Genomic DNA, 26,542 nt, shown 5'->3' with positions numbered 1-26,542 from the left:
CCCAATTATTTTTAAGCTCAGTTTTCAAAGTATAAAACTGTAACAGAGCCATAGAAGTAGAAATGCTAGAACCTGCATTTTATTTTATTTATCTTTTATAGGAATGGCATTTTTAAACGCAAGCTTATGTCAGACATTGAACAGTCTCCACACAGGAATGAATGTTTTGATTAAAAGTTATTTAATATCTCTAGTTCCTTGGAATTCTGCCTAAAGCTGGAGATATTCTTAGCTGCAGGTCTTGTACCTTCTTTGACTAGATAGAAAAATGGCTCAGAATCTAGAGGGAATAAATGGCATTCTCAAAATAGTTCCTTGATTGTATAGGTGTTTATATCACAGAAAATACTGATGTGTTGAGAATTAAGGATCAGAAAAAAATGTTGGTAGGGAAGAATGTATCACAGCAGGATCTTTCTATTGCTCCATTGATTGTCAGAGCCTTTTGGTTAAAATCGGGCTTATGGTACTACCACATTCATGTGGCAGGCCTCAAGAATAGAATTCTGTATAATCTGTATTTAGCGTTCTCTTGCATTTGTACTTAGATCAACAAAGGTTAAATAAAAGACATTTAAGCAAGTTAAAATATGATCTTATTTTTTACTGCTTCCAATGTACAATAATGGAGACAGATTCTCATACCACCTAAATGAATAAAAAAGGAAAAAGAAAAATTTTATTCCAAGATACAAATAGAATTTTGACTCAGTAAGTTATTTTAGCTTCAGAGGTAGTTCTGCTCTCAGTACAATCTCTTTTCTTTAACTGTCATCATTTCGAGGTGAAATATTTACAGCACATTGAATTATTTTTCCAGCTTTCTGTCAGCATTTCATGCATTTAGATATTGATGCGACACAGTTAGAAGCCAGGCCCTCCGGACCTGTACTGCATGATGGCATTGTGCTGCTATCATCACAAGATTCCATTTTTCCAACCCCCAAGGTCCTGTCTGTACTTGTTTACAGGTCATCTAGATAGTAACTAGTATGTGTTCAATGGCATGAGCATTATCACGGTAACCTTGGCAACCAAGCTAGCTCTGATTTTAAAACCTCACATTGCTGTATCATAAAATTGGATAACAGAGTTGACATTTAGTTACATGTCTGTCATATAAATTAAGCTCTGAGAATGATTTCCTTTACAGTCATGTGCCTTAATAAGGAAGTAGTAGGCACCAATTAGAACAATTTTATACATGCACATACTATTCCACATTTTGGCACTGCATATATTTCCTCAATTCTTTCTCTGTGATACTGAACTGCAGATATTGTCATACCGTTCTCACTGAGCAAGAATTCATGGTGGCTTTATTTTATGATCAGGATGAATATTATAGCAGAGCTTCATCAGATACCCGATATAAATAGGATTATGAATAATAAAAAAACTTAGCCAAGTAAAAAAAGGTAAAATTCAAAGCATTCTTGGTTTTACTGGATACTGTTATTTATGCTAATTAGAAGTAATACTGAGCTCAGAATATTCCACTAACTAAATCAGAGTCCCAAAGACAAAACATGCTTCCCTTTCATTTTTATATTTATGTATATTTTTATACATATTATTCCAGGACCCAAGAATCTTTGATATCTTTATTTTTGAGGAGATTCTAAACATGCAGATTAATACATTCATCTACTTCGAGTCCTAGATCCTCTTTTATAATTTGGAAATATTTTAATCTCAAGATTTTCCCTCTGTTTACTGTGGTCTGGTGCAGTTTTTCTTGGATATAAATTTAAAGACTCAACCTCTGAATTACTTTTCATGTAAGCACCCTGCAGTTTTCTGCATTGCAAATGATTATTTTTAGAAATTTTATGGCTGCCTGCATATATATTTGCTTGTCTTCATTGATATGTAGGAGGAAGAGCTCATTAATGATTTAAAAAGAAGATATTTTGATTCATTGACTTGATTCTTCTCATTACATAAACAATAAAGGCAATAAATTAACATCTAATAAAATTGTAAGAGTTTATTTCCGAATTTAGCCGCAAGATCTTCTTGAATCCTTGGGCATAACTTTTCCTATGCTTTATATTCTTCTGCCTTAATGAGGATATATTCTTCATCATTCAGCCTATTTTAACCTTGAACAATGGTTTATAATTCCTATTAAAGATACCTTTAGCAGCTATCCATCAGATACCATAACTGAACAACTGTTTTGCAAGACAGTTCTTTGGCTTCTGTAATGGTAAGTTATTATGTAAAAATAGAAGATTCTATGTCAAAAATAACTATAAAGCAATTTTTCTTTTCTCCCTGTACCTGCTATGTTGTATATAACACTTGAGAAATCTGCTTCCAGTATTTTCTTATCTTATTAGCCATCCATCTAATTCTTGCCTAGTTGTATGATAAATATTTTCTTGCCTTATACCTAGTAAAGAGTCAAAATTCCTGCAAATTCAGGATTTTTCATTTTGGAAACAGATAAGTGGTTGTGCTTTCTACATGTGTGCTTAAGTGGGAAGAAGGGCAGAAATCCCTCTGTATATTTGCTGATTCTGTACAGCAAATACTTGGGACATTTTCAGTAATGTTTAAACTATTTGCTTTATCTCATTGGGTTGAGTCATCACCACCTTTATGTTTAAACTGGCAAAAGGGAGTTTTATTATTTTCTTTCATCTTGAAACTATTTCTTGTGATGAACAGAAATAGTTCAGCATGTTGTGGTTCCAGGACTGTTAAGTTTGGGTAACCATCCCTACAGTAAAATAACTTCATTGGAAACATTTCGATGCGTAAGCATTCTGCAGTGTTGGTGCCGGAATGTGGGGGCTTAGGCTGTTTGCATGACTCCAAGATGTATTTTAATATCTAATCTTTTTTTTTTTAATTGTGACATGATATGGCATTAGATGGGTTGGGGAGTGGAGGAACCATAATGGTAAAAGGAAAACAGAAAGTTAAAATTCAATACAAGCTTCTTTTGTGATTTCCTTTTAGGTCTGATGTTGTGGTCCTCTGTTTTTCGATCGCTAATCCCAGCTCCCTCAATCACGTGAAAACCATGTGGTATCAAGAAATCAAGCACTTTTGTCCTCGCACGCCTGTCATCCTTGTTGGCTGCCAGCTAGATCTCCGCTATGCCGATCTGGATGCTGTTAATCGAGCCAGACGCCCATTAGCAAGGTAAACCAAGGGACTCAGTGTTGACTGCGCTGGCCAAAATAAAATTTAGAGGTAGCAGGTGTCTCTGTAGTCCAGTGTTCTGTTCTTCAGAGGCTCTGGTTAGCCCCTTAATCATGAGGGGATGTGCCCTGACCCCTTCGCACACACTATCTTCTCTTAGGTTGGAACCCACTTTTGTAAAACACTTGTCCAGTATTTGAAGTAAATTCTGTAATTACAAAATGGTGTGTATAAAAGAGCTTTGAAATTTGTAAAGTATCAGACAAAATGTTAGCAACCCATCATAATGTCATTCTTGATATTATGACTATTATAATTAAGTTAATTGACACTCAGAGTAATCAGCCACAGTTCTTGGCCCCGGGGAACATTAGGTTCATACAAATACAGATATGCAAGTGTGTCTCTCATCCTCCTCCTATTCCTCAGTCCAACCTGTGAGAGTATTTTATTCCTAAGATGAATGTCCAGTTTTTAAAAATAATTTGGACCATAATTGAAAAAAAAGCACTGCTTTTTAAATGTCTCTAGTGATTATGTAAAATGTGGTTATCAATTTTGGGGGGAAATAAGAATTTCTAAAACACTGTGCTCCCTCAAATTCCCGTGATAAAAAACAATTGTGTATGTTTTCCATGTTTACATTTTTTGCTGGAGAGCATAGCTTTTAAAAAATTTTTGGTATTAATACCTTCCTTTGATGTTTGCCTGATAGGCTTACTGATAAGATTTTATATGGACACAAACTTTTTAAACTCACAAACCTTCAATTCTTAAATGCATGGACTAGGAACTGACTATTAGGAGCCACATAGAAGGAATGGAGACTTGCAGTGAATGAGAGACTGCCCCTGGCCTCAGGAACTTTTCATGTAAAGGAATAGGTTAGGATAATCAGGACTCACAACCATGGATGCACGGAGAACTGGAGGTGGGTCACAGAGCTACAGTGGACAGTGGTGGGGACAGTCCCTTCTTTAGAGCAGTTCTGAGAAGATTTCATGCAGGAGGTGGTATCTGACCTAAGCCTTGAAGAGTTTCAGTTAGTAAATACCCAGTCAGTCCTAGGAACAAGGAACACAGTGCCTGCCGGAGCAAAATTTGAAGTTAAAACTTCTTCCCCACACTTCCCTTTCACCTTTGCCAACACCCTACAGTTTCTCCATCCAGGTCTTCAAATCCAAATTCTGCCCAGTGTCACCTTTTTTCTCCTAAGACCAGTGCCTGTCATACACATTACCTTTGGTGTTGAAGGCCAAATATTTATTTTTTAAGAGGATCAATTCCTAAGAGTACGTTTTAGAATCAAGTGTGTTTGTGAAGAATGTAACAATAAGTCACATCTTGCCCATGTTCTGGAACCCATCTGTTCCGTTCACGTGGTTATGCCATAACCACAGCACTATACTGCTTATACTGCTTCTAAAGTCTTGTCCTCCCTGGGTTTGATTAGATCATAAAGGGGCCTCGTGTGCCAGCCTAAAAGGTGTGGACTTTATTCTATGGGCCTTGTGGAATCAGAGGAAATTAAGACAGAATTGCCACCAAGTCATGCTTGTATTATGTAAGCACTTTTCTTGCAGCAATGAAGACCGTGGCTAAAATGTGGAGAGTGTAAAGAAAGACCAGTTAAGAGCAAAAGATGATGAGGGTGTGATGAAGGGAATGGTGGAAAAGAGAGAAAGACATGAAAGAGGACTCACAAATCCAGTAAAGGAAACTTAGTGAGCCGCTGGATGTTGATTATTTAACTAGCAGTGGGACAGTCTAAACTCTTAACTGTTTAGCAGAGGTCTCTCAGCAACTTGCAAATGTGACCTTAAGTAAACCCTATAAACTGTCTGCCTGTTTTCTCAGAATATAGAATGAAAATAACACCTCATAGGATTATTGTGAGGCTCGAATGAATATGCCTATGGATGCATTTTAAAGTTATAAAGCAAAATTTAAGCATAAGGTGGTAGTGATGAAGATGATGGTAGTAATGATGATAATAGCTAAATTTATCAGGCATTTACTGGGGACCAAGCACCATGCTAAGCTTATCTCATTTAAACTTTTCGATGGTCCTTTAAGATATAGGTACTTATTATTATTATTACTTATTATTATTATACAGATGGGAAAACCAAGGTTTAAAGAGGTTGAGTAACTTGACCAAGATCAAATATCTAGTAAAAGGCTGATACTTCTCGTACTGTGGTTACTACTGAAAGCCTTTTTTTCTGCAGTCATAACTCCTTTCTATTTGAAAAACTCAAAAGTGGTGTAGATTTTTCAAGAGCTTTAGTAAAAACCCTAATGAGATTTTAAATGTTTAATTCAACTGGATGCTTACATGGGCCCTGGTTACTATTTTTTTTTTCCTAAAATAAGGCTGATTATAATTTTTTAAATATTCTATTTCAGACCCATAAAGAGGGGGGATATTTTGCCCCCAGAAAAAGGCCGAGAGGTTGCAAAGGAGCTTGGCATACCATACTATGAAACAAGTGTATTTGACCAGTTTGGAATCAAGGACGTGTTTGACAACGCGATCCGAGCAGCGCTGATTTCCCGCCGGCACCTGCAGTTCTGGAAATCCCACTTAAAGAAGGTCCAGAAACCTTTGCTTCAGGCACCCTTCCTACCTCCAAAAGCCCCTCCGCCGGTCATCAAAATTCCAGAGTGCCCTAACACGGGGACAAATGAAGCTGCCTGTTTACTGAACAATCCTCTGTGTGCCGACGTCCTGTTTGTCCTTCAGGACCAGGAGCGCATCTTTGCACATCGAATTTACCTCGCTACCTCTTCTTCCAAATTTTATGATCTTTTTTTAATGGAATGTGAAGAATCCCCAAACTGGGGGGAAGGAGCTTGTGAGAAAGAGAAGCAGAGCAGGGATTTCCAGGGGCGGACACTGAGTCTTGACCCAGAGGAGGAAAGGGAAGAAGGCCCTCCAAGGACACCGCAGGCCGATCAGTGGAAGTCCTCAAGCAAGAACCTGTTGGGGACTGTGGGCATGGAAGCCGAGGGCTCGATTCCCGAGACGCAGACTTTGTCAGGCTGGAGCAAGGGGTTTGTTGGCATGCACAAGGAAATGCAAGTCAATCCCATCTCAAAACGCGTGGGCCCCATGACTGTGGTCAGGATGGACTCGTCGGTCCAGCCAGGCCCTTTCCGGACCCTGCTCCAGTTTCTTTATACGGGGCAACTGGATGAGAAGGAAAAGGATCTGGTGGGCCTGGCTCAGATCGCAGAGGTCCTGGAGATGTTTGATTTGAGGATGATGGTAGAAAACATCATGAACAAGGAAGCCTTCATGAACCAGGAGATTACGAAAGCCTTTCACGTCAGGAAGGCCAATCGGATAAAAGAGTGTCTCAGCAAGGGGACGTTCTCAGGTGAGTGGGGTTGTGGCAGAGCCATCAGTACCTCTGGTTGTGTTTTACCAAACGTTAGCCGAACACAAGCAGGGAAAGGATAACCGTTGCTAACATTTGTAAGTGCTTATTTTTTTCCATGTACTTTTCTATGCTACAGGTATTAACATATTTCTCATTCAGACTTACTATTCTCTCAGTTTTGTAGATGGGGAAGCCGAGGGACAGTGAGGTTAGGTAACTTGCCCCTGATCACACAGATAATAATGGTAGAGCCAGGACTTGAACCAACATGGCACCACGCGGCCCCTCAGGGTAGATCAGGTACCCCTAAGCCTGTCTCCAGCCAACTCGATGCTTATGATTTCCCCTGAGGACCCATTCTCTGCCACTTCTATTCTCCACTGACCCTTCAGCACTTACCCTTTACAAAAATCAGTGACCTCAGATCATGAGGCCACGGAAGTCCTTGAGGCAATCTTGGTGGCCCTCTGCATTCCCGAAGGCCCGTCTCATCTGTTTTCATCTGCTCTCTGTTTCTGTCCCCACACTCTTTGGCCCTGCTCCTCCGTAGTGTTCTTGCCCCTCCTTCGTCTTTGAGAATTATGCCCCATGCTGCCCTCAGCGCCCTCCCGTAAGTGCTTGAGCACACTGGTGGCCTGTGTCTATGGTGCTGACCCACGTGTCCTACGTGGGTCACAGGCTCACATTGTCCCATGTGCCTGTACTGTGTTTGTTCTGAAATTGCTGGGTGTGTTTGGGTGTGGCTTTTGTTGTGAAAAGTTAACTTTCTGACTTCTACTTATATGGGTACCTCTATTTCTGTCTTTATCTTTCATAATCTCTGCTGTGGTGCGTGCTATACAATAAGCGGTTACTGAGTCTGTTTATTAATTTTAAAGTTTATGAGTAATAAATATTTACTCCAATCACTGGCCATCGTGGTGCAGTAGCAGTCTTGAAAGTTAATGAAAAGAATCTGTTACAAACCTACAGTAAATTAAAACAATGGACCTTAGGTGAAATTGATCAAATCACCCTCACCTTACTGCAGAGACATAACCAAATACAGGGTGGGAGCCTTGATTGGATTCTGGGGGGGGGTTTTGTTTGGTTTTTTTTTAAGGCTATGAAACACAATTTAGGGATAATTAGAGAAATTTAAATATGAACTAGATAGTGGATGATATTAGGGAATTATTTTTAATTTTCTTAGGTGTGATTGTGGTATGGCCATTGAGGAGAATGTTCTTATTTTTAGAATATGTGTGATAAAGTAGTTAGGAGTGAAGTATCTGCTATCTGTTAAAAAAAAGTCTGCACACAAATAAAAATATATAAAAATACACATACAGTTAAAGCAAACATGGCAAAATGTTAACAATGGATAAGTGAGTGATCGTTGTACTATTCTTTCCACCATTCTATATGTTTGAAATTTTTCATAATAAGGAGGAGGAAAAATGTTCCTCTCTTTTGTATTACTTTCTTGTTCAGAGAATTGGTGTTGTGACCACACGTGGAACTTTAAAGGCTTGCTGCTTAATGCAGGAATTGGGTGTGCCAGAGGTGGGGCTGACATGAAATCAGTAAGTAAAGATATGGAAGAGAGGGCGAGAGAGATGCAGAGGGACAGGCGCGGGTGGAGCGGAGCCTTGGCGACAGCTCTCAGGGAAGCAGGCTCACGGTTGTTTTCTCTGTCCTTTGGCAGATGTGACATTTAAATTGGATGATGGAGCCATCAGTGCCCACAAGCCACTGCTGATCTGTAGCTGCGAGTGGATGGCTGCCATGTTCGGGGGGTCGTTTGTGGAAAGCACCAACAGTGAGGTATGTGCCTTACTAAAAGCCCAGAGGCATCTTTATGAATGAGTGGGTGCGTGTGTATTTATAGAAAGGGCTTAATGCCCCAGATGACATCAATTCTTCAGCCGCCTCCATGAAACAGTTCCCTGGGCAGTGCTTGAGGGTTAGGTCACCCTTTCCTCAATTTGGCAGCTATGAGGAGCTGCTGTTTATCAGTCACTTGTGTGTGTGTGCGCACGCAAGTGCTTCCCACACAGCCCATCCTTTCATCCCCACATCTCCCCTTGCCAACGAAGACATCAGCTGTACCTTTTAGCAAATGTCACCTTGCAAGGTACTATCCAAATCAAGTACAAGAGGGACAGACTGTCTTCCAGAAGCTCAGGAAACTTAAAAGAGTTCCTCAGTCACTTAAGTCCTGGGCTCGGCGCTGCTGCTAACCTGACAGGGAACCTTAAGAAGCCACATCCTGGTGCCTCAGTATCTTCATTTGCCAAATGAGGGATGCACTAGAACATCTTGGAGGTTCCCTTGAGCTACAACACTCCCCAAGACTCTACCCAGACCTCTCCACCATAGTGAGGGGACATTCAGGTTGCTTAATGTGAGGAAACAGTAATGGAGCCAGTGGTTACTCCTGTGAACATGCTTCTCGAAGTACTTAGGTCTAGTGCAAGCAGCTGGGTCACCTGTCAGCCGCTAGGCCTATCTCCAAAGAAAGGATGTCCTTACAGCAGAGCAAGCAGTATCTCAGAGACCCTATGTCTTTATCTTCTTACAAACTCTGTTGGAAAAGAAAAAAAGAATTCTATTGAAGCACTACTAACTTTAGGAGTGAGCAAGCATTTTTGTTGAGTTTTGCAAGTATTTTTTAACATCTTTTTTTCAGAAAACATGGGGACACCCCGTCAAGTTTATTGTCCTAAGAGGCTTGTTTTGCTTATCTCAGCATCTCTCCAAACTTTTAAAAGAAATACAGAAAACAATAGCTCTCTTTTCAAAAGGGGCACTCCCACAAGAAATCTAAGCACCCCCGTGGTGACCCAGGAGCCTGGATTTGCATCCCCAAGTAGGGAAACAGAATCCTAGAATCACAAGCCTGGCATGGCTGGGGCTGAGAAGGTCACTAGGCCACCCTCCTGCTTCCAGAACAAACTGTAGCTGCTCCTAAACCAACCCCCAGCAAAGGCTGTCTGCTGTTTGGGGAAAAGACATTAGAATTATCCCGATGACCTCTGCTGGTGTCTAACAGCCTTTATAAATCAGGAGGTTCACTAATCAAAGTCTCTCCTGTACGGCCAAAGGCATTTTGGAGCGTTGTTACTGAGACTACTGCAGCATAGTGGAAGCCTCACAGTTAAGGGGCTGTGGGGCTCAACTCACAACCCCTTCACTTTCAAGTTGTGTGGCCTTGGGCAAGTGACTTAACCTTTCTGAGCTCCAGTGCCGCCATCTGGAAAACACAATAATAACCCATAGTGTGCTTGTAAGGTGTAAGAGTCAATACTTGCAAAGCACCTCGCAAGCATTAAATAAATGGTAGCTGCCACTAGTCTCATTTTGCTGTTGTTGGTGGTGATGCCATTCTTTCCCTTTTACTTCCAAGAAGAATGTGGGGTAGTCACTGATTAATAAAACCTCATCCAATTGGCATGTTACCCACTTCAGTAATCTCCAGAGGTAAAGAGCTCGGAGGCTTGCTCCCCTTACTTTTCCAGCTCACTTAAATGCCCGCTGATCGTGCAGCAGAGGGCCTGCTATAACTGAGCAGGGAGAAGTTGATCAAGGTCAGGAATCCAGGCAGAAAGGGACACTGTCAGAGCTGACCTCCCGAATGCTAATCCCCTTGATCCCTTCCCAGAATGGAGCGTAATCGTCTCCAGATTAAAATGTGCAGTCGAGGTGACCAAAACAAAAACTTGGCAGTGAATGGGAACGCACATGTATATATGGTTGTTTAATAGTCTCTCCTGGAGGCGGTCACCTGTTTCAGCCGCCTGGAAAGACTAGATCACTCACCACGTAGAACTGTAGCTGAGACTAACAGGCACGTATAGATTCAGCCCAGCTCAAAAGACAGAGACTATAGAACCAAGCAACCAAAGGTCTGTGTCAAAATTCTTTTAGCCAATATATTAAGAATGCCACGGGGCCGGCCCGGTGGCACACTGGAGAGTGTGCCGCTTGGGAGCATGGCGGCGCTCCCACCGAGGGTTCGGATCCCATGTGGAGACTGGTTCCCGCTCACTGGCTGAGCGCGGCGCGGGTGCAACACCGAGGGTTGCGATCCCGTTGCCGGTCCCCGGTACGGGCACGACACCGAGGGTTGCAATCCCGTTACCGGTCAGTAAAAAAGACAAAAAGGAAAAAAAGAATGCCACGAACTGTTGATATTTCCACCCTTGCCTGCCCCTTCTCTTTATTTCCAGTGTAGACTGTAATGTAAGAGTTATGAACTGTAGTCTCAGCTTGACCTTGGGCAAGCAACCAACCCTCTCTAAACCTGTTTCCTCATCTATAAAATGGGGATAACAAAAGAACTTTCTTCAAAGGGCAGATAAGGCATGAGAATTTGGTGCCTAGAACATACGTGTACTCAACAAATGTTAGTGACTATTATCCTGGAGTATTCTTATTGAATTCTTTCCATGACAGATGGGTAAAAAGTTCTTGTCCCCTGACAGCTCTAAGTTAAAAAGCCCCCAGTTCCCTTTCTAAACTAGGAAAGTATGATACAGGTGGTTATAGGAGTAGGGAAGAGCACTCAGGTGAACACTCCATAAATGCTCTATGATTGACTTAGATGTGTATTCACATGTGGGATTTGGCCTTTCTAGGCCACCTTTTATTGTCTTGTGAAAATCTGAAATTCTAACTTCCCCTACGAAAATCAGCCGATTTTTTTTTTTTTTTTTTTTTTTTTGGCATTAATAGAATTCACATCCATATCTGGAAAAGAATAAAATATGCTTATTAAAATTACTTTAACTTTTTTGTCATTTAATATTCAAGAAGACACTGTATTTTACTTATATTTTTCCTCATTACTTTAAATGTAGCAGTAAGCATAATTCTCTCCCCAGAGGCACTCAGCAAGTGGTTCATTATAAATGCATGCCTGGGTTGTAGTAAGCAATGCTCTGGATCTAGAATACTTTTTCATTCTCTATGAGACCATCTCTAATTATAAGCCTAATAGTCTGAGCTAATCTTCCCAATTAAAATTTTAAACCAACTGAACTAAATATGGACATTGTTTAGGGTGGCATTATATTCTCTTTCATTACTTTTTTTTTTTTAAGCTACATCTAGCAGGTAGGATGCAAAATTTTTTATTCCATTTCTTGTGTAGCTTTATTTGTATTATTTTTTAAAGTGCTACAAAAAGGTCTGTCTGTTGTTAAACTGTTAATCATAAATGTCGAAATCACAGAAAAAGGCTTTCAAAAAAAATTAGCCATAGGAAAAAAAATACATGTTCTGAAAGTATTTTCAGTTTATTATCATTTGATGGTTACTTCTAGGGGTCTCTAACATTATTTGCCCCCCAAAAAATTCATTTTGAAAATGATTAATATCATATTAAGCAAAAAGGAAACAGCAGGTCATGGGTGATTACAAATGTCAGAACACTCTGGGGACACTGGGAATTTTGGGTCAGGGCGCTCACTGGAATCTGGTATCTCCTTCTGCCAGAAATAACTTTTTTATATTTAGGATGTCCATTTTGCCATTTGTATTTCTAACAGGACTTTTTTTCTTTAAGCAATGATTTAGAATACATTCTTTACCAAAAACTGCTAACATTAATCTGAATATTTTCAAAGCCCAGAGCCACAGTGAAAAAGAAAAAATTTTAGATAGCATCCATTCCAAATTCCTCCCATAAAAATATGAGGAAATTAAGGGTAGGAGAGGTTGAGTGATTTATCAAAGGTCACACAGCATTTTAGTGACATATCCCTGGGGTTGCCCCAGACTTTTGCTCTGTCCCCAAAGGCATTGTTTTCAGAAGCAGCAGATATCCCCATCTCTGAGCGAGTAGGTGTTTGTAGGAAGCTCTGGGATTTCTTATATTAACAATTACTAACATCTTATAGCACTTAGCACTTTGTAAAATGTGGATACTTTCACTATCAAAATGGTTCAAATTTTAAAGTTTTGCAACTTAATTAACCTTCAGTTATCTAGAAAATTGTACTAATCCAAACATTATTCTAGAGAAATGAAATGTCATCATGTGTTCATACACACAGAAACAAGTTTGTGTGTGTATCTATAAATAAATTCATTATCTAAGACAAATGCATGTGTATATAAATGTCTATGTATATAAGCATACACACAAGTATAACTGGTGTCAGACTCACTTGAATAGCAGTTATTTGTATGTAGATACAGCTGGTTGAAGGGAGGAATACCAGTCCAACATCTGTATGCTGCAGATGACCCAGCATGTACAATGGCTTCTTTATTTTAAAATAATAATATTGTTAATAGTTTCTACTCATCGAGTTCTATCTATTGTAGAGGTAACTCTAGAAACTTGAAATGATCACGCTTATCACATCATTTATGTTAATGATCTATGCAGCTTATTTATGGAATCATAATTGTTGTTTTCACTGACGAGGTCTAAAAGCGGGGGAGGGTAAGTTTCTTAATATTTTCTAGAAGTTTTTCTGGGCCTTCCCTATGATACATTAAGGGACAGCTCTGCCTATCTGAAAGGATGTTGTTTCTTCTCTGAGGTGTCTGTTGGCTGCACAGGAGAATAACATAGAAGGTTTCTATAGCTTAAACAATTCTTAAACAATTTCATAATATGCATTTTCCATGAACTTTTTGAAGAACCCTCATATGATATATAGATATAATCATGTATGTATATGTAATCATATATAATATATAGATATGTATCTTTATATGCATCTTTATATGCATTTATATTTATATAGAGATTTATTAAGTACATGAACCAAGAAGTTCATAACTGTTCATCCTTTTGAATGAGAAATCTAGTTCTTAAAAACCGTTAGTGAAGGGCCGGCCCGGTGGCGCACTGGATAAGTGCGCCACTTGGGAAGCACGGCGGCGCTCCCGCCCGAGGGTTCGGATCCCACATACAGACCAGTTCCCGCTCACTGGCTGAGCGAGGCGCGGGAGCAACACCGAGGGTTGCGATCCCGTTGCCGGTCCCCGGTCCAGTACGGGGGCGACACTGAGGGTTGCGATCGTTGCCGGACACGGAAAAAGACAAAAGACAAAAGACAAAAAAAAAAACCCGTTACTGAAATATGGTGCCTTATTGTTCTGTAACCCAAACCTTTGCTTCCTTGCCATTAAGGGTTTCCAGTAGTGCACAGCAATTCTGAACATAGACTTTAGAATTATACTACCTGGGTTTAAATCCCAATCTCTACTAACTATCTCTGTGACCTTGGACACAAGACTTAACTCCCTGAACCTCAATTTCCTTGTCTCTAAAATGGCAAAAATAATAGTCTCTTCCTCCTAGGGCAGATATAAGGATCAAACTAGATAGTGCTGTGGAAAGCTTAGCACAATGCCTGGTGAATAGAAGGTCTTCAATTAAGGTTAGTTATTATAATCATCAATATTACCATAGTAAACACAATCTAGCCATTCTGTACTACTCTGGGGCCTGTCTCATGGGTTAAAGACTGAAAATAAAGAGTAGCTGCTATACAGCATACATCCCCATTGATCCATGCCCATTTGTCTGGAACTCTGCCTCCCAGGCAGGCCCTGACTCTCCAGTAAACTCTAGCATGCATGTGTACACACAACAACTACAGGTACTCAGGAAGGAGAGGGCGAGTCCTACAGGGGACAGTTCACCATACCCAACCAACTACTCCCCCACGTGTCCCAGGCAAGGACTCCTTTGGATTCTCTGCTTCTACCAGTACCTGATAACATTTCAGTGGTTCCGAATCCATGTGGTTGTAGGAAAAACACAATAAAGCGTATATATCGTGCTAGCATATACTGACAGAATGTCGAAATCAAGCCAGTCACTGTGGCAGCGAGGGTGGTTGCTCATCCTCTATTTTGACATCTTAGAGAGCTGGGCTCTGCCACATGTCCACAACAGTGTGTCTGCAGCTCCACTCCCCTCCCTCCAACACTTGTCACGTTGCTAGGAGATTTCTTTTTCCACAATAGAGTATTATACGGTGCTTGGCAAATAGGGCCCCTAATGTCATCATACATTTACAGCCCATTTGTCTGATTTATAAGTCCAAATAGCCATTTAAAAATTCCAAATCAGGCTTTGTCAGGCAACTCCACTCGTTTGTCATCTACAGATCAAAACTGTTACGTTTAAAGCCATAAATACTGAATGACTTCTATGCACAATCTCAAAGCAGGTGTCCGAGACTCGCCAATATCAAGTCACACAGTTGGGATATCTATAAGCAGCACAGCCTGAAAATGTGCTCACTCCCTGCTTTCTTCAGCAGAATTTAGCTTTTCATATAATATTTCAGGTATGTCTCCCGAACATAAACAAGATGTCAATGCAAGCGGTATTGGATTATCTCTATAACAAGCAGTTGTCACCTAACTTGGACCTGGACCCACTGGAATTAATTGCCTTGGCAAACAGATTTTGCCTGCCACACTTGGTTGCACTTGCAGGTAAGGCTGATGACTCAAGGCCATGCAGTGTCTGACTGTTATATTTATCAAAATCACATTTAAACAAAAATAATATTTCCAGGGAATAAAAATATTTTTTTATCACCCAAAATAGGACTGTCTCATGCAGGGTGATATGAATTGATCAAATGTATCAGACAGCCCAATTCTATTCCACAAATATTTCTTAGCACCTACTTTGCAGCAGGTCCCGTTAGGTGAGGCAAATGTAAAGATTGGTAAGGTATGACCTCTACCCTTGACGCACATGCTCTATGCTAGCTGAATCATTTGTGGGCTATGGAATTTGAAATTAAACTATTCTGTCTGCATTATCCCCCTAATGTGTACACAGATACTGTCTTTAAGAAAAAGGCAGTAGATGCAGAGGTTAAGAACAAAGACCACAGAGCCAGACTGCCAGGTTCAATTCCTGGCTCTGCCATTTACTGGCTGGGTGACTTTGCCCTTTATTTGACTGTAGCTGTGTGTCTAAGCATTCTCTCTCTTTAAAATGGAGATATTCTACCATAGAGTTGTTATGAAGATTAAATGAGTTAAAATATATAAAGTCCTTAGAACAGTGTCTGGCACATAGTAAGCATTATATAAGTGGTTTTCTTAAAGCTATTTTAGAAAATGTTCTGACATTGTCAGGTTCATTTTGGGAGACAGAGAAGAAGGGAGACTTGGCTTAACTTCAGAAAATCTTATGTATCATTTCTTGGTAAGCTGAAGCAGGTCTACATAGGAAATGTGCATTTAAATATCTTTTTCTTGAATTTAAACCTTCAGCTTTATTCACCAGAGGTGTCAATTCACAATCTGGGTGTTTATCACTATATTTAGTTGATTCCTGTTGACCAGGAAAGCAGAGACGGTGCCTGTCTTGTTCGTGGGCCAGTCCCCTGCATGTAAAAAAGTGTCTGAGCATATTAAGTTCTCAATAAATATGTGTTGAATAATCCAGTGAATGAAGATGAACATATGAACAAACCAACCAGTCCTATCTGCCCTCAACTTTTTGGCATTGTGTTTGGAAAAAAGATTTTTCATGCTCCAGGTTGCTGCTACACACAACTTGCCAGAGATCAACGTATTCTCTTCCCCCGATTTCTTCCCCCATTGGATAGAAAGAGTTGATACATCACTATCAGATTTTTTTTTAAAACTGTTTTTAACCCAATATACCTGAAGTTACAGATCCAAATGAATGTACTACTTTTTAAATACTAACTCTAGGCAGCTTCAGTGGGCAAGCCCTTTTTTTTTGGCCTCCAGAAATATGAGTTCCAATCCATTTAACTAAACTATCCACAGGTTTTACAAGTATTTGTCCCTTGAGGATAAATTCAATCTTTTTGAAATGGGCAAAAGTAATTTGGAGCCTAATCTGTCAAACAGGGTATGTGATCAGTCTCAGAGAAAGGCCATTTTTGCTTAAATATTAAGTCTGGCAATGAAAACATAGGATTTATTTATCCATAAAAGTTTTTCTTTTTTTAACTGACCCAAAGAAAGCTTCTTGTGTGACATCCAGACTTCCGCATACGTTTAGTTTTATTAAATGTTGTTATTGATGTTATGATTATTAAATGTACATAAGATGGTTCCTTTAATCATTTATAGTATCTGGTGGATACTGTCTAGTATACAGTATTTAGAACTTGGTGTTTAAAAGTGAGTTTCTGGCGTGAAAATGCTTTATGAGCCAGTGTTAAATGGATATTAAGAAATGTTGCAGTTATCTAAACTTAAAGAGCCTGGATGACTTCTCCAGGAAATTTAGTTCCAAATAGTTCTGTGTCTGTCAATCTGACTGAGGAAGGTGGTGCCAGAGATACCATTCAATTCCAGATGCCTTATTGTCCAGACATAGACATACCAACTAACAAGTATGCAGAGCCGGAGCAGAGGGTAGGCTTGATTTGGACACTCTCCTGCATTAGGAGAACATACGCAACCCTAGAGAGGACATAGGCATCAAAGAGCTAGAAATGCTGGGCCAAGGCATACCCACATATGTCAATCCCAGAAGCAGGTGACAGCCCAGACAGAGGAAAGAGATGGTTAGCTCAGTACCAGAACCACAATTTAAATTCAATTTAGAAGCCTTGCACACAGCTCCCAAGCAGAAACGCCTCTCCCAACTGGGTTTTTGTTACTTTTGGCTGAAGGTCTCCCCAGACTTTGTAATCAAAGAGGTTGCACAATATGTCATCCATTCGTAGCTATTGAGACAGACATGTGCATTCGCCTTTTTAATGTCCCCCACAGACTTATTCCTCTGTCATGCAGTCTCTCCACTGTCAGGGGTTATTGAGAATTGGACCGATATGAGTGGGGAAACTGTCAAACAGGAATGTGTCTAGAGGATTCTAGGGAGGTGCTAGACTGTCTAGAGCTACACTGTCCAGTAGAACTTACTGCAATGAGGAAAACCTTTTATACATTTGGACAAATCATTGTCCAATACAGTGGCCATATGTGGCTGTTGAGTACTTCATGTGGCTAGTGTGACTGAGGAACTGAACTTTTAATTTCATTTAATTTTAATTAATTTAAGTTAAAATAGTCTCCTGTGGCCAGTGGTTACCATCCTGGACAGGACAGTGCTAGTATGTCTGGCTATCTCAGAAGCCCGAGCAAGAGTCCCCAGAGATGTCAGTACGATGGCTGGAGACCAGAACTCTGCGTACTGAAAGGCACACATCAGAATGGACCCTGTGTCCAGTTCAGATGGCTGTCCAGAGCTGTGTCCTATATTTCCTCCTTTCTTACGTAGTCCCAGAGCACCCTGCCAGGCAAGATGTCTGGCGTGCAGGGCATGGTTTCACGTCCTCCTGCCCCTCTCTTTCCTCAGAGCAGCACGCTGTGCAGGAGCTGACCAAGGCCGCTGTGAGTGGTGTGGGCATCGATGGGGAAGTGCTGTCCTATCTGGAATTGGCCCAGGTTTGTAACAGTTTGCTTTTCACCTTTTCAGTGTGTTCAACCAGTTCATTTAATGCTGATGAAACATTCCACTGTTGCATCTGTCTAAATAAAGATGTCACCACTGAGTCACAGAGGCCCCCCGTGTACACTGAGATCTGAGAGTTTTACATTTCATGCACCATTCAGCTTGCTGGGCATCGTTTGAAAAACCAAGGACCCCATGCCCACACCAGTCCCACTGTCCCCTAAGGCACCGACTTCGCACATGGAAGAACCACTTGGGACATGATGAGGGGTGGGGCAGGTCTCTCTCCTTTGAATTCTTGGACACGTATTTGGCCAAGAGTAGACAGTTTCTAGAATTCCATGAAGCCTATAATGGCCCCTGTTAACAAATATCTCACTGCAGCTCCCCTGGAGTTTTCTAAAATTAGTATTTTTTCATATTGATATGGTAATTCCATAATCCCAATACACTCTTGCAGTCTTCTCCCAGAGAAGGACCAAGATTCGGTTTCAGTTTTATAACTGACGAACCTCCTCAAGGCACAAAGCCGAACTCTGCCTCAGTTTCTTCATTCAAAGAAATGGGGATGGTAATTCACACCCTACCAGCCTTACACATTATTGTGAGAATCACGTAGTAGAGGGCGTTCAGGAGCGAGCCCTGGAGAGCAGAAGCCCTCTCACGACGCAAGGCACACACGTAGAATGTCCAGCCCTGGCACAGACTGATTCATGAGGAGTTACCACTCGGAGAGAACTGAGAGGAAACTCCTCAGTCTTTTCTTCAGCCTGTTGGGTTTGGCTCTCTTTGTTCCCTGTGTCAATTAGGGCCATGGCTTACTAAGTCCTAGGCCAGGCCGTTTAAATCAGTATTTCCTAATCAAGGGAGAGGAGGTGGCAGACAGCAGGTGTTGCCCAGACCATGCCAACTGTGGCCAGAGGAGATGGCGCAGGCTCAGAAAGGAGGGAGGTGGACTGGCCTTCCCAGCAGCCTGTTCATTCCCACTTCACGTGTAACAGATGTGTGTTATTTTCTCCCCAAGTACGGGCACCACCCTAGGCAGAGGACGTGTACATACAAGCAGGAGATTAGATTCTCTGCTCTCGGGGCAGTCGGAGGCAAGGGAGAGAAAGAAACGGACACAAATACAAATTATGAAAATCCAGTGAGGAAAACAGTCTAATAGCGGGTACAGTAAAAAACTGAGAACAGACTCTACTGCAGTAGAATCTGCAAGTCCCCATCAAAACTGGCGGTCCACACTTGGAATCTGGCGTCTTTTGAAACAGGCCTGGGGGACAGTTTATGACTTGAGCTCTCTCTATGAGTGTTCCTCCTAGAGAAAACTGAAATGACCCAGAATTTCATGCAGGGCCAGTTCACTTGAGGTAATGATTTGCAGTTGTGTCTGTTTGTTTGCTCTGTGTTCCCCCCTCTCTCACCCACCCCTCTCCCCCCTACACACACACCCTGCAAGGAAATAATACAATTACTGCCAAGCCCTGACAAGCTGCGGTAGCAAGAGTTTAACATGGGCTGTCCCACGTCTAAGCTCGTTCATCAGACCCTAACCCAGTGTTGTGCTGGTGATTTCACAGTCAGCTTGGGGGCAGTGGGACCCTGATCTGTTGCATTTTCCAGTTTCCATGGTGTAAGTACTCCCACTGTGGCCGATTATAACAACATGAAGTCACTGATGTCAGAGTAGGGAAGAAATGCACACACTGGCTCTCTTTGGTGGTACAAGCCAACCCGGCACACCACTGCTCCAATCTTAAGTTCAGAGAGAAACCTAACGTCAAGAGAAGTTGGAAGCACAGCTAAAACTGTCTCTGATGTGAGGGGTTGTGATTTGCAGAGAGTCTCTTGAGTGGGTTTCTGAGGATTTTGGCTTTTCTGTTGGCCTTTGCAGTGGATACAGGCCACAGGGGAACCATGCTGAAGGTTCCAGGCTTTCACCTGACCAAAGAAACACCAGTAGCAACAGACAACAGAACAGATGTCTAAGGACAGGGACAGAAAGAGTAAGGGGTGGGGGCAGTCCTGCCAGGTCTGGGGAGGGGATGGGGAGTTGACTGTCGATTTTTGAGCATCATTTCTTTTCCTGTTACAACTACCTCAGCTGTGACCTCCCTTTTCTGAGCACCTGCTCAGAAAGAAGGGTGGCATTTGGATCCCCCCTCCCCTGCCCATACCAAGCACCTGCTCTTCTTACATAACCAAAGGACAGGTGTAAGGACAATCACACATTCCGCAGTCTCCTCTTTCAGATCTTTGGCCCCAGCAAGCTGAGCTCTGACATGCGACATGGAATATTATTCCATTGCCAAGGCTTCCTTAAACAGAGATGACATTGCAGCTTTCTGCTCCTGGCTGGTGTCTTCCAGAGGCTGCGGTTGCTTATCACTTAGGGCCAAGTGGGGCAGAGGGCAAGGCATATTTTAAACTCCTGATCTGGTACAGTGATTACTTTTGGTGCACCTATGATGGGAGGGTAAGAAATGGGTGTGCCCCCCCATTATACTTGGTGGGTATCTGAGCCGTGGCCAAAGTCAAAGCACTTAGGTCAAAACAAGAGGTGAACTGAATTGGTTATATGGGCCCTTTATTTCTTTTCACCCTTACAATGGCTTCCAGTTTCTTTGTGGCCCCACTTTAGAAACTCGAGTCTGGGGCCGGCCCGGTGGCACACTAGAGAGTCTGTGGTGGCGCTCCCGCCGAGGGTTCGGATCCCATGTGGAGACCGGTTCCCGCTCACTGGCTGAGTGCGGTGCGGACGCAACACCGAGGGTTGCGATCCCGTTGCCGGTCAGTAAAAAAAGACAAAAAGGAAAAAAAAAGAAACTCGAGTCTGACCCCCTTTTGGTCACTTTTCTGCAGTTTCACAATGCCCACCAGCTGGCCGCCTGGTGTCTGCACCACATCTGCACCAACTACAACAGCGTGTGTTCCAAGTTCCGCAAGGAAATCAAATCCAAGTCTGCAGGTGAGACTGTGCTGTTCCCCGTCCATGCAGCTCTCCTCACCTCTGACCAAAGCGCTTCCCTTCCGTTTCCCTGGGAAGGAGCAGGGTCACCTCATGGCGGTCAGATATTCATGTGACATGACATGGAATGCAGGCTGGGAATTCTTGTTGGAGAGCTTCATGCTTGAGGGATGTGGGTGGGCTAGGGCTCAGGGTGCCCTGCTGCAGAGCATGCTGCAAGTGCTGGCTTCCCCTTTCCAAGGGAGGTGCCCTTAGGAGCTAGCTTACACTCTGCGATCAAGCAGCCCTGGGTCCAGGTTCTCAGTGCCCAGCTACACGACTTTAGGGAAGAGATTCTACCTCTCAAAACTTTAGTGTTGCAAAGTTAGCCTGCACATGTTCCTAATCAGAGTCCCTGCTGCATCAGGCTGTTGAGAGGATATATGGCAAGCACAAGCACACAGGAATAGTTAATGAACAGCAGGTCTTACCATCAGCATTTTCCCTTCACCAGACAACCAGGAATACTTTGAGCGGCACCGCTGGCCCCCCGTGTGGTACCTGAAGGAGGAAGACCACTACCAGCGTGTGAAAAGGGAGCGAGAGAAGGAAGACATGGCACTAAATAAACATCACTCACGACGGAAGTGGTGCTTCTGGAATTCATCTCCCGCGGTCGCCTGAGGAGGGAGAGAAAAAGAAATCAGTAATCTGATACACCACTTTTCACAGCACTACTGTAAAATTAGTCCTCTTCTTAGAGATACGGTGTAGTTCAGGTTCCAGGCACTGACCTTCCTCCACTTCTGTGCATTTCTCTTTGCTAGGATCGAAGCACAAGCTCACCGGCAGCGAGCCCGACACAAAGGGAAGCCAGTCTCGCTGCCTTCCTTCCACTGATAGTGTAGTTTTTGTTAGGAGGCTTAATAAACTTTAGTCCGTTATTTTGTTTCTTTTTATACAAAGAAAAAAAAATCCAGCTTTCATGTTTCAGATTCCAAATTGGAAAATATTTTTATATGGTCTCTTGTATTTTGTTGAAATGAAAAATACTATGTATTACTTTATTTTACAGGCCATAAACTGACCCTGAAGTCGCCCTGTGATTCTCTTCACCCACCTGACCACTGGGCTTTATTATGTAATTACAGGGTTATCCTTTTGTTGTGAAGTAAGGGATTGGACTGAAATCTCCCAAAGTGCAACTTGGAGAGTGTTTAATCTTTGTTCTGCTGAATAACATCGGTATAATTACCAAGGCAACTCGAAGAATGTGTATTTACAATATTTGCCGTGTAAGTGCTAGTAATTATATGTGCCATGTAAAATATAGTGATATCAAATATTCTGTTGTTTCAAATGTCTAGACTCAAGAGGATAATCTTTATAATCATTAGAAGGGCTTATTAAATCCCAGCATTATCCAGGGCAAACTCACTGGTGGACCTGAATATATAAGATACCATTAGAGCATTGGTGTTTGGATTGCTCAGTATTCCTTGATCTTGCCATGCTTCTGCATGCAGATTCTCCATTGACTTGAACTGAGATGGCAAGGAAAAAGGTCCCCAGACTCTGTCCCGCCATCTGCAGGCTTGTAACATCTCACCACCAGAAACAGGCTTCCTCAGGTCTCTCACCTGTGGCCAACTTCACTTTGTAAGACACGTATTTTTAACTCTTCCCAGGGAAAATTCATGTCGCTGCAGAAGTAGGCTACGGCAGACCACCCACGCCTGCTGAAATTCAGCAGGGCCTGTGAAAGCACAAAGCTGGAGGCTGGGTCCCTGCATTCTCCAACACAGAAAGGAATCTAAATTCCAAAAGTGCAGGAAATGGTGCTATTGTGAGTTAGTTCTGACTTTCGTCATTCTGAGTTTTCAGTGTTAAAGTAGAAAGTGTAGAGCAGGGGAGCTGTTGAGAGGCAGTCAGTCATTGCTTGTCTGTAATGAAAATGTTACAGTGCGTGCACACACACACACACACACACACACACACACACACACACACACAGCATCTTAAGGCCACAGCTCCATACCTGCCATGAGATGTCGTGTGGCAGGGATTGGGACTCATTCTGTTGGGATGCTAAGGGCTGTTGGTTTTGTTTTTATTTTTTTCTAGCTTTTCAGAAGATGGGAAAGACAGGTGAGTTCAAACCCCAATACTGACAGCCTTTTATGCATTCGAAAGCATCTCTAGATTACAGATGGGCGTTTATTACTGGCAGTGTAAAGACATGAGATACAAGAACTTGGAGAGTCCCCGAAATGCATCACCCTCTCGTGACGAATGAAGGGGCAATAGAGTAGGGATGGTTATAAATACGTCTACCTTAATTTTTTTTCTGTAGGGTTGTAAATCATTAATGGAAGGAGGAAGGAGATAGAATGAGAGGATAAATGTCAAGACTCAGGAAGAATTGGCATGTATCCCATCATAAAATGGTAGAGGTTGAGTTTTCAATGAGTAGTCGGAGTTGAATTTATACAACCAAAGCTCCCATTTGATTGTAATCTTGCCAAAATGTAATGGACATATAAATGAACTTGGGATATAAGCAATAATATCCACTAGTGTTATCAGCTACTGTAACCAAGTGGCTGGTTCATTTGGTTGATGCTGATTATGGCCTTTAACCATTGTGGTTTGTGTTTTTTATTTCACAAAAAGCCAATAAAATTGTTTAGCTACAAAATGCCTCCAGTTTTATTTTAAGGACTGCTATATCATGTGTGCAGTTTAATAGCTTTTTGAAAACTATCAGAACTTGAAAGGTGCTGGGTCATGGGGGCTTGTGTGTGCTCCAGTGACAAAGCAGTTTGAATGATTGTCATCTTTGCTTTTAGTGTGGTCAGCAGAGATTCCAATGCCGTGATGTAAGTAAGGTATCTTGCTCTTTTCTTGGCTAATACAGTTATGTCACTAGAGACGGTACAGACTTGGAGGGGAGGGGAGAAGAAATAACATCTCTATCCTAATGGATTTATCATAATCTGGATTTGGAAAACTCTGCCAGCAATTAAGTGAATGGTCTGAATTGGCAGGCTCATGTTCTTCAGAAGCAAATCCGAGAAAGCACTTAGGAAAATCTGAAAACAATTTCTGGACTTCTAGGTAGAGTAATGTTTACCCAAGCTCAGAGAGAAGGGTCTCGAGTGAGATCTCACAGGGGAACTTTTGTGAGTGGCAAGTTCCCTGTAACTCCAAGGGAAGGAGTTGACCACTATAAGAAATAGCTATAAAAAGAAAACAATGAGATTTCCAACACATTCCCATGTTTTTGAAGGTGGGTGGTCCCAATCATGGCACCTTTTACATGAAGCATACCAGGGGAGTTTTACCTTTAGAAAGTTGTGGTCTGAGTTATTCCTAGGGTAATTGCTTGGCAAATCATCAGGAATTTCAACACCCCTATTTTGGCATTTTGGGAACCACAAATCCTACTGGTCTACAGGGAACTCAAATATTTTCATTATGGACACTCAAAAGCAAAAATCCAATGTTTCTAAGCATTTATTTTACACTTGCTTCCATTGTGTGGTACATCAGTCGTCAAATTCAGTTTTCACTGCTATGACATTGGCTCAGTAGAATAAGTTCTACTAGTCAGAAGAAAGAACAAAATGAATCCTGAGTTTGAAGCTATCTTGTGAGTGCAGCATTTTTGAAATGAATGCTTACCTGCAAGCTGAAGATTCTCCAGCCTTTTTCTTGAGTTGGGTATTTCTTGAACGTAAATATATGTGTGTATATATATATATATATATATAGTGGTCAACTAGCAATTATTTCTCTTTTCTAGAAGAATGTGACTATTGCATAAAAGTTGTAGAGGTAAAAGTTAGCCAGGGAGAATGTGTTTGTGTTGTATGTGTATGTAAATGGGATATTTTTACTTAAGCCACTTAGATGTGTGGTTTTTTTTACTGGGTTAGTATGCAGGTGCTCATCAGTTAGATATTCAGACAGTAGTCTGCAAAATAGGGAAATAATTTATGAACAGATAACTCAGGTCGAAACCAGTCATGCAGCTGCCTATCCATAGACACGGAAGTGCAATAAACAACAGTAGAGGACACGGAAGTCTGGACATTTTTTTAATTCTCTCACAATCTGATAAAAGAAATATCCTTTTGATTTCATGATTCATGGTAGTCCCAGTTGGGGTGATATACCCATAGAATGGTAATTTTAACTGTCATGTGAAAAGAGAACACAACCTTTCTAAGCTTTAGTCATCTAGAAAATGGGTACAGGTTTCACTGAGTTTCCAGTGCCAGTTAAAGAGATGATTTATGTAAAGGACTAGGCACAATACCTTGTCCATAGTAAGTACTCAGTCAATGGGTGCTGAACAGAGATGAAGGTAAACCTGTGTACTTAGCATATTGAAAGCCAAGGCAAGAAATCCAGGGGAGAAGACAACTGTGCATGCTACAGAATTGTGCAACGTGGCCTTTTCCTGCCCATGTCTTCAAACAAGTGCCAGCCTTGCTGCTGAGTGCTTCGTGATAGTCATTAGAGAATTAGAAAATAAAAGCTGTGGGAAGGTCAAAGAAAAAAGTCTGGAGGGAAAGGCGGTGGCAGGAGGATGGAGGGGACGGTGGCACTTTCTAGAAGGACATTGCCCCTCACTGGGCCTCCATTGCCTCTGTTAAGTAAGGATAGGCCACCAGAGGCCAAGCCTAGCTGAGCCTCTGATTCACCTGGAGCACTTTCTTTTCTATTGCTCCCGATCGTGTTTTTCTTATTTTTCTTGAAGGCTGGATGCAAAAAATCTAGTTAGCCATGCTCCCTGGTGCTTGGCATGTCGTCATCCTCAGTCAATGCACAGCCCTCTCTTTTTTGTCGTCGTCTTCCATAATGTCCACTCCCATCTCATGTTCAACGTATGTTTTTAAACATGTGGGTCTCCTTATATACAGTGTTGCTTCATGTGCGTAATCATTGCACAAATGGGGTTACCTAACAAATCTGCTTTTCTGACTCCACCGTTTTGGAAGCCCAGCCATGTTACCATATGTGCATCTGTGGCTGCCTGGTATTTCAGAGAATGCAACCACCGCTTTTTCCCTCACCCACCCCACTGGTGACAGAACCACTAGTCACCTCCCACTCCCAGCTCCACAGTGAGCCTCCTTGTACACACCCTAAGTCAAGATCTAAAAATACATTCCAGGTCCCGCTCTAGCTTCCTGAGGTGACAGGTGTGGGGATATTGGACTCAATGGTGAAAATCCTCCCCGACCCCCAGCACTGAGACGATATGACTTGAGAGAATTCAAGAGTCACAATGAATATGGAAGGCTCTGAGCCAGCACAGAAACAGGCTGTCCCTCTGGCCAGCCAGAGGCAAAACTAGGTTTAGTGTCCTGCCACCTGAGAGGCTTAACAAGGCTTTTTTGATGGCCAAAGCTGTTAGCTACTCGAATGAGTTATGCAATCCCATCTGGCCTTGGCATTTTGTGTCATCGGACCTTCATGAAAGGCGAGAGGGAAAGAAGACTTCTCAAGAGCTCCTTGAATACTAAGATTCCTGGTTTTCTATTTTGAAAAAAATTCCCTAGCTTGATTTAATCATTTCACAATGTACGCAGATATCAAAACATCACGTTGTACATCACAAATATATACAATTTTTGT

General features: G+C 41.9%; 1 protein-coding gene across 1 annotated transcript; it reads left to right on the top strand.

Moving 5' to 3' along the window:
- Nucleotides 1-2,965: 2,965 nt before the first annotated feature.
- Nucleotides 2,966-23,594, top strand: LOC103609736 (rho-related BTB domain-containing protein 1-like). Its single transcript, XM_008594022.1, has 7 exons — nucleotides 2,966-3,156; nucleotides 5,566-6,539; nucleotides 8,230-8,348; nucleotides 14,840-14,990; nucleotides 17,854-17,942; nucleotides 20,812-20,917; nucleotides 21,411-23,594. The coding sequence occupies exons 1-7, from the start codon at nucleotides 3,035-3,037 to the stop codon at nucleotides 21,578-21,580; spliced, it is 1,731 nt and encodes a 576-aa protein (XP_008592244.1). The 5' UTR covers nucleotides 2,966-3,034; the 3' UTR covers nucleotides 21,581-23,594.
- The last annotated feature ends 2,948 nt before the right edge of the window (nucleotides 23,595-26,542 follow it).

This window comes from Galeopterus variegatus, unplaced genomic scaffold (genome assembly GCF_000696425.1).
Source record: "Galeopterus variegatus unplaced genomic scaffold, G_variegatus-3.0.2 Scaffold10024, whole genome shotgun sequence".
In the NCBI taxonomy this organism is placed as follows: domain Eukaryota; kingdom Metazoa; phylum Chordata; class Mammalia; order Dermoptera; family Cynocephalidae; genus Galeopterus; species Galeopterus variegatus.
This window is presented reverse-complemented; position numbering and strand designations above follow the sequence as displayed.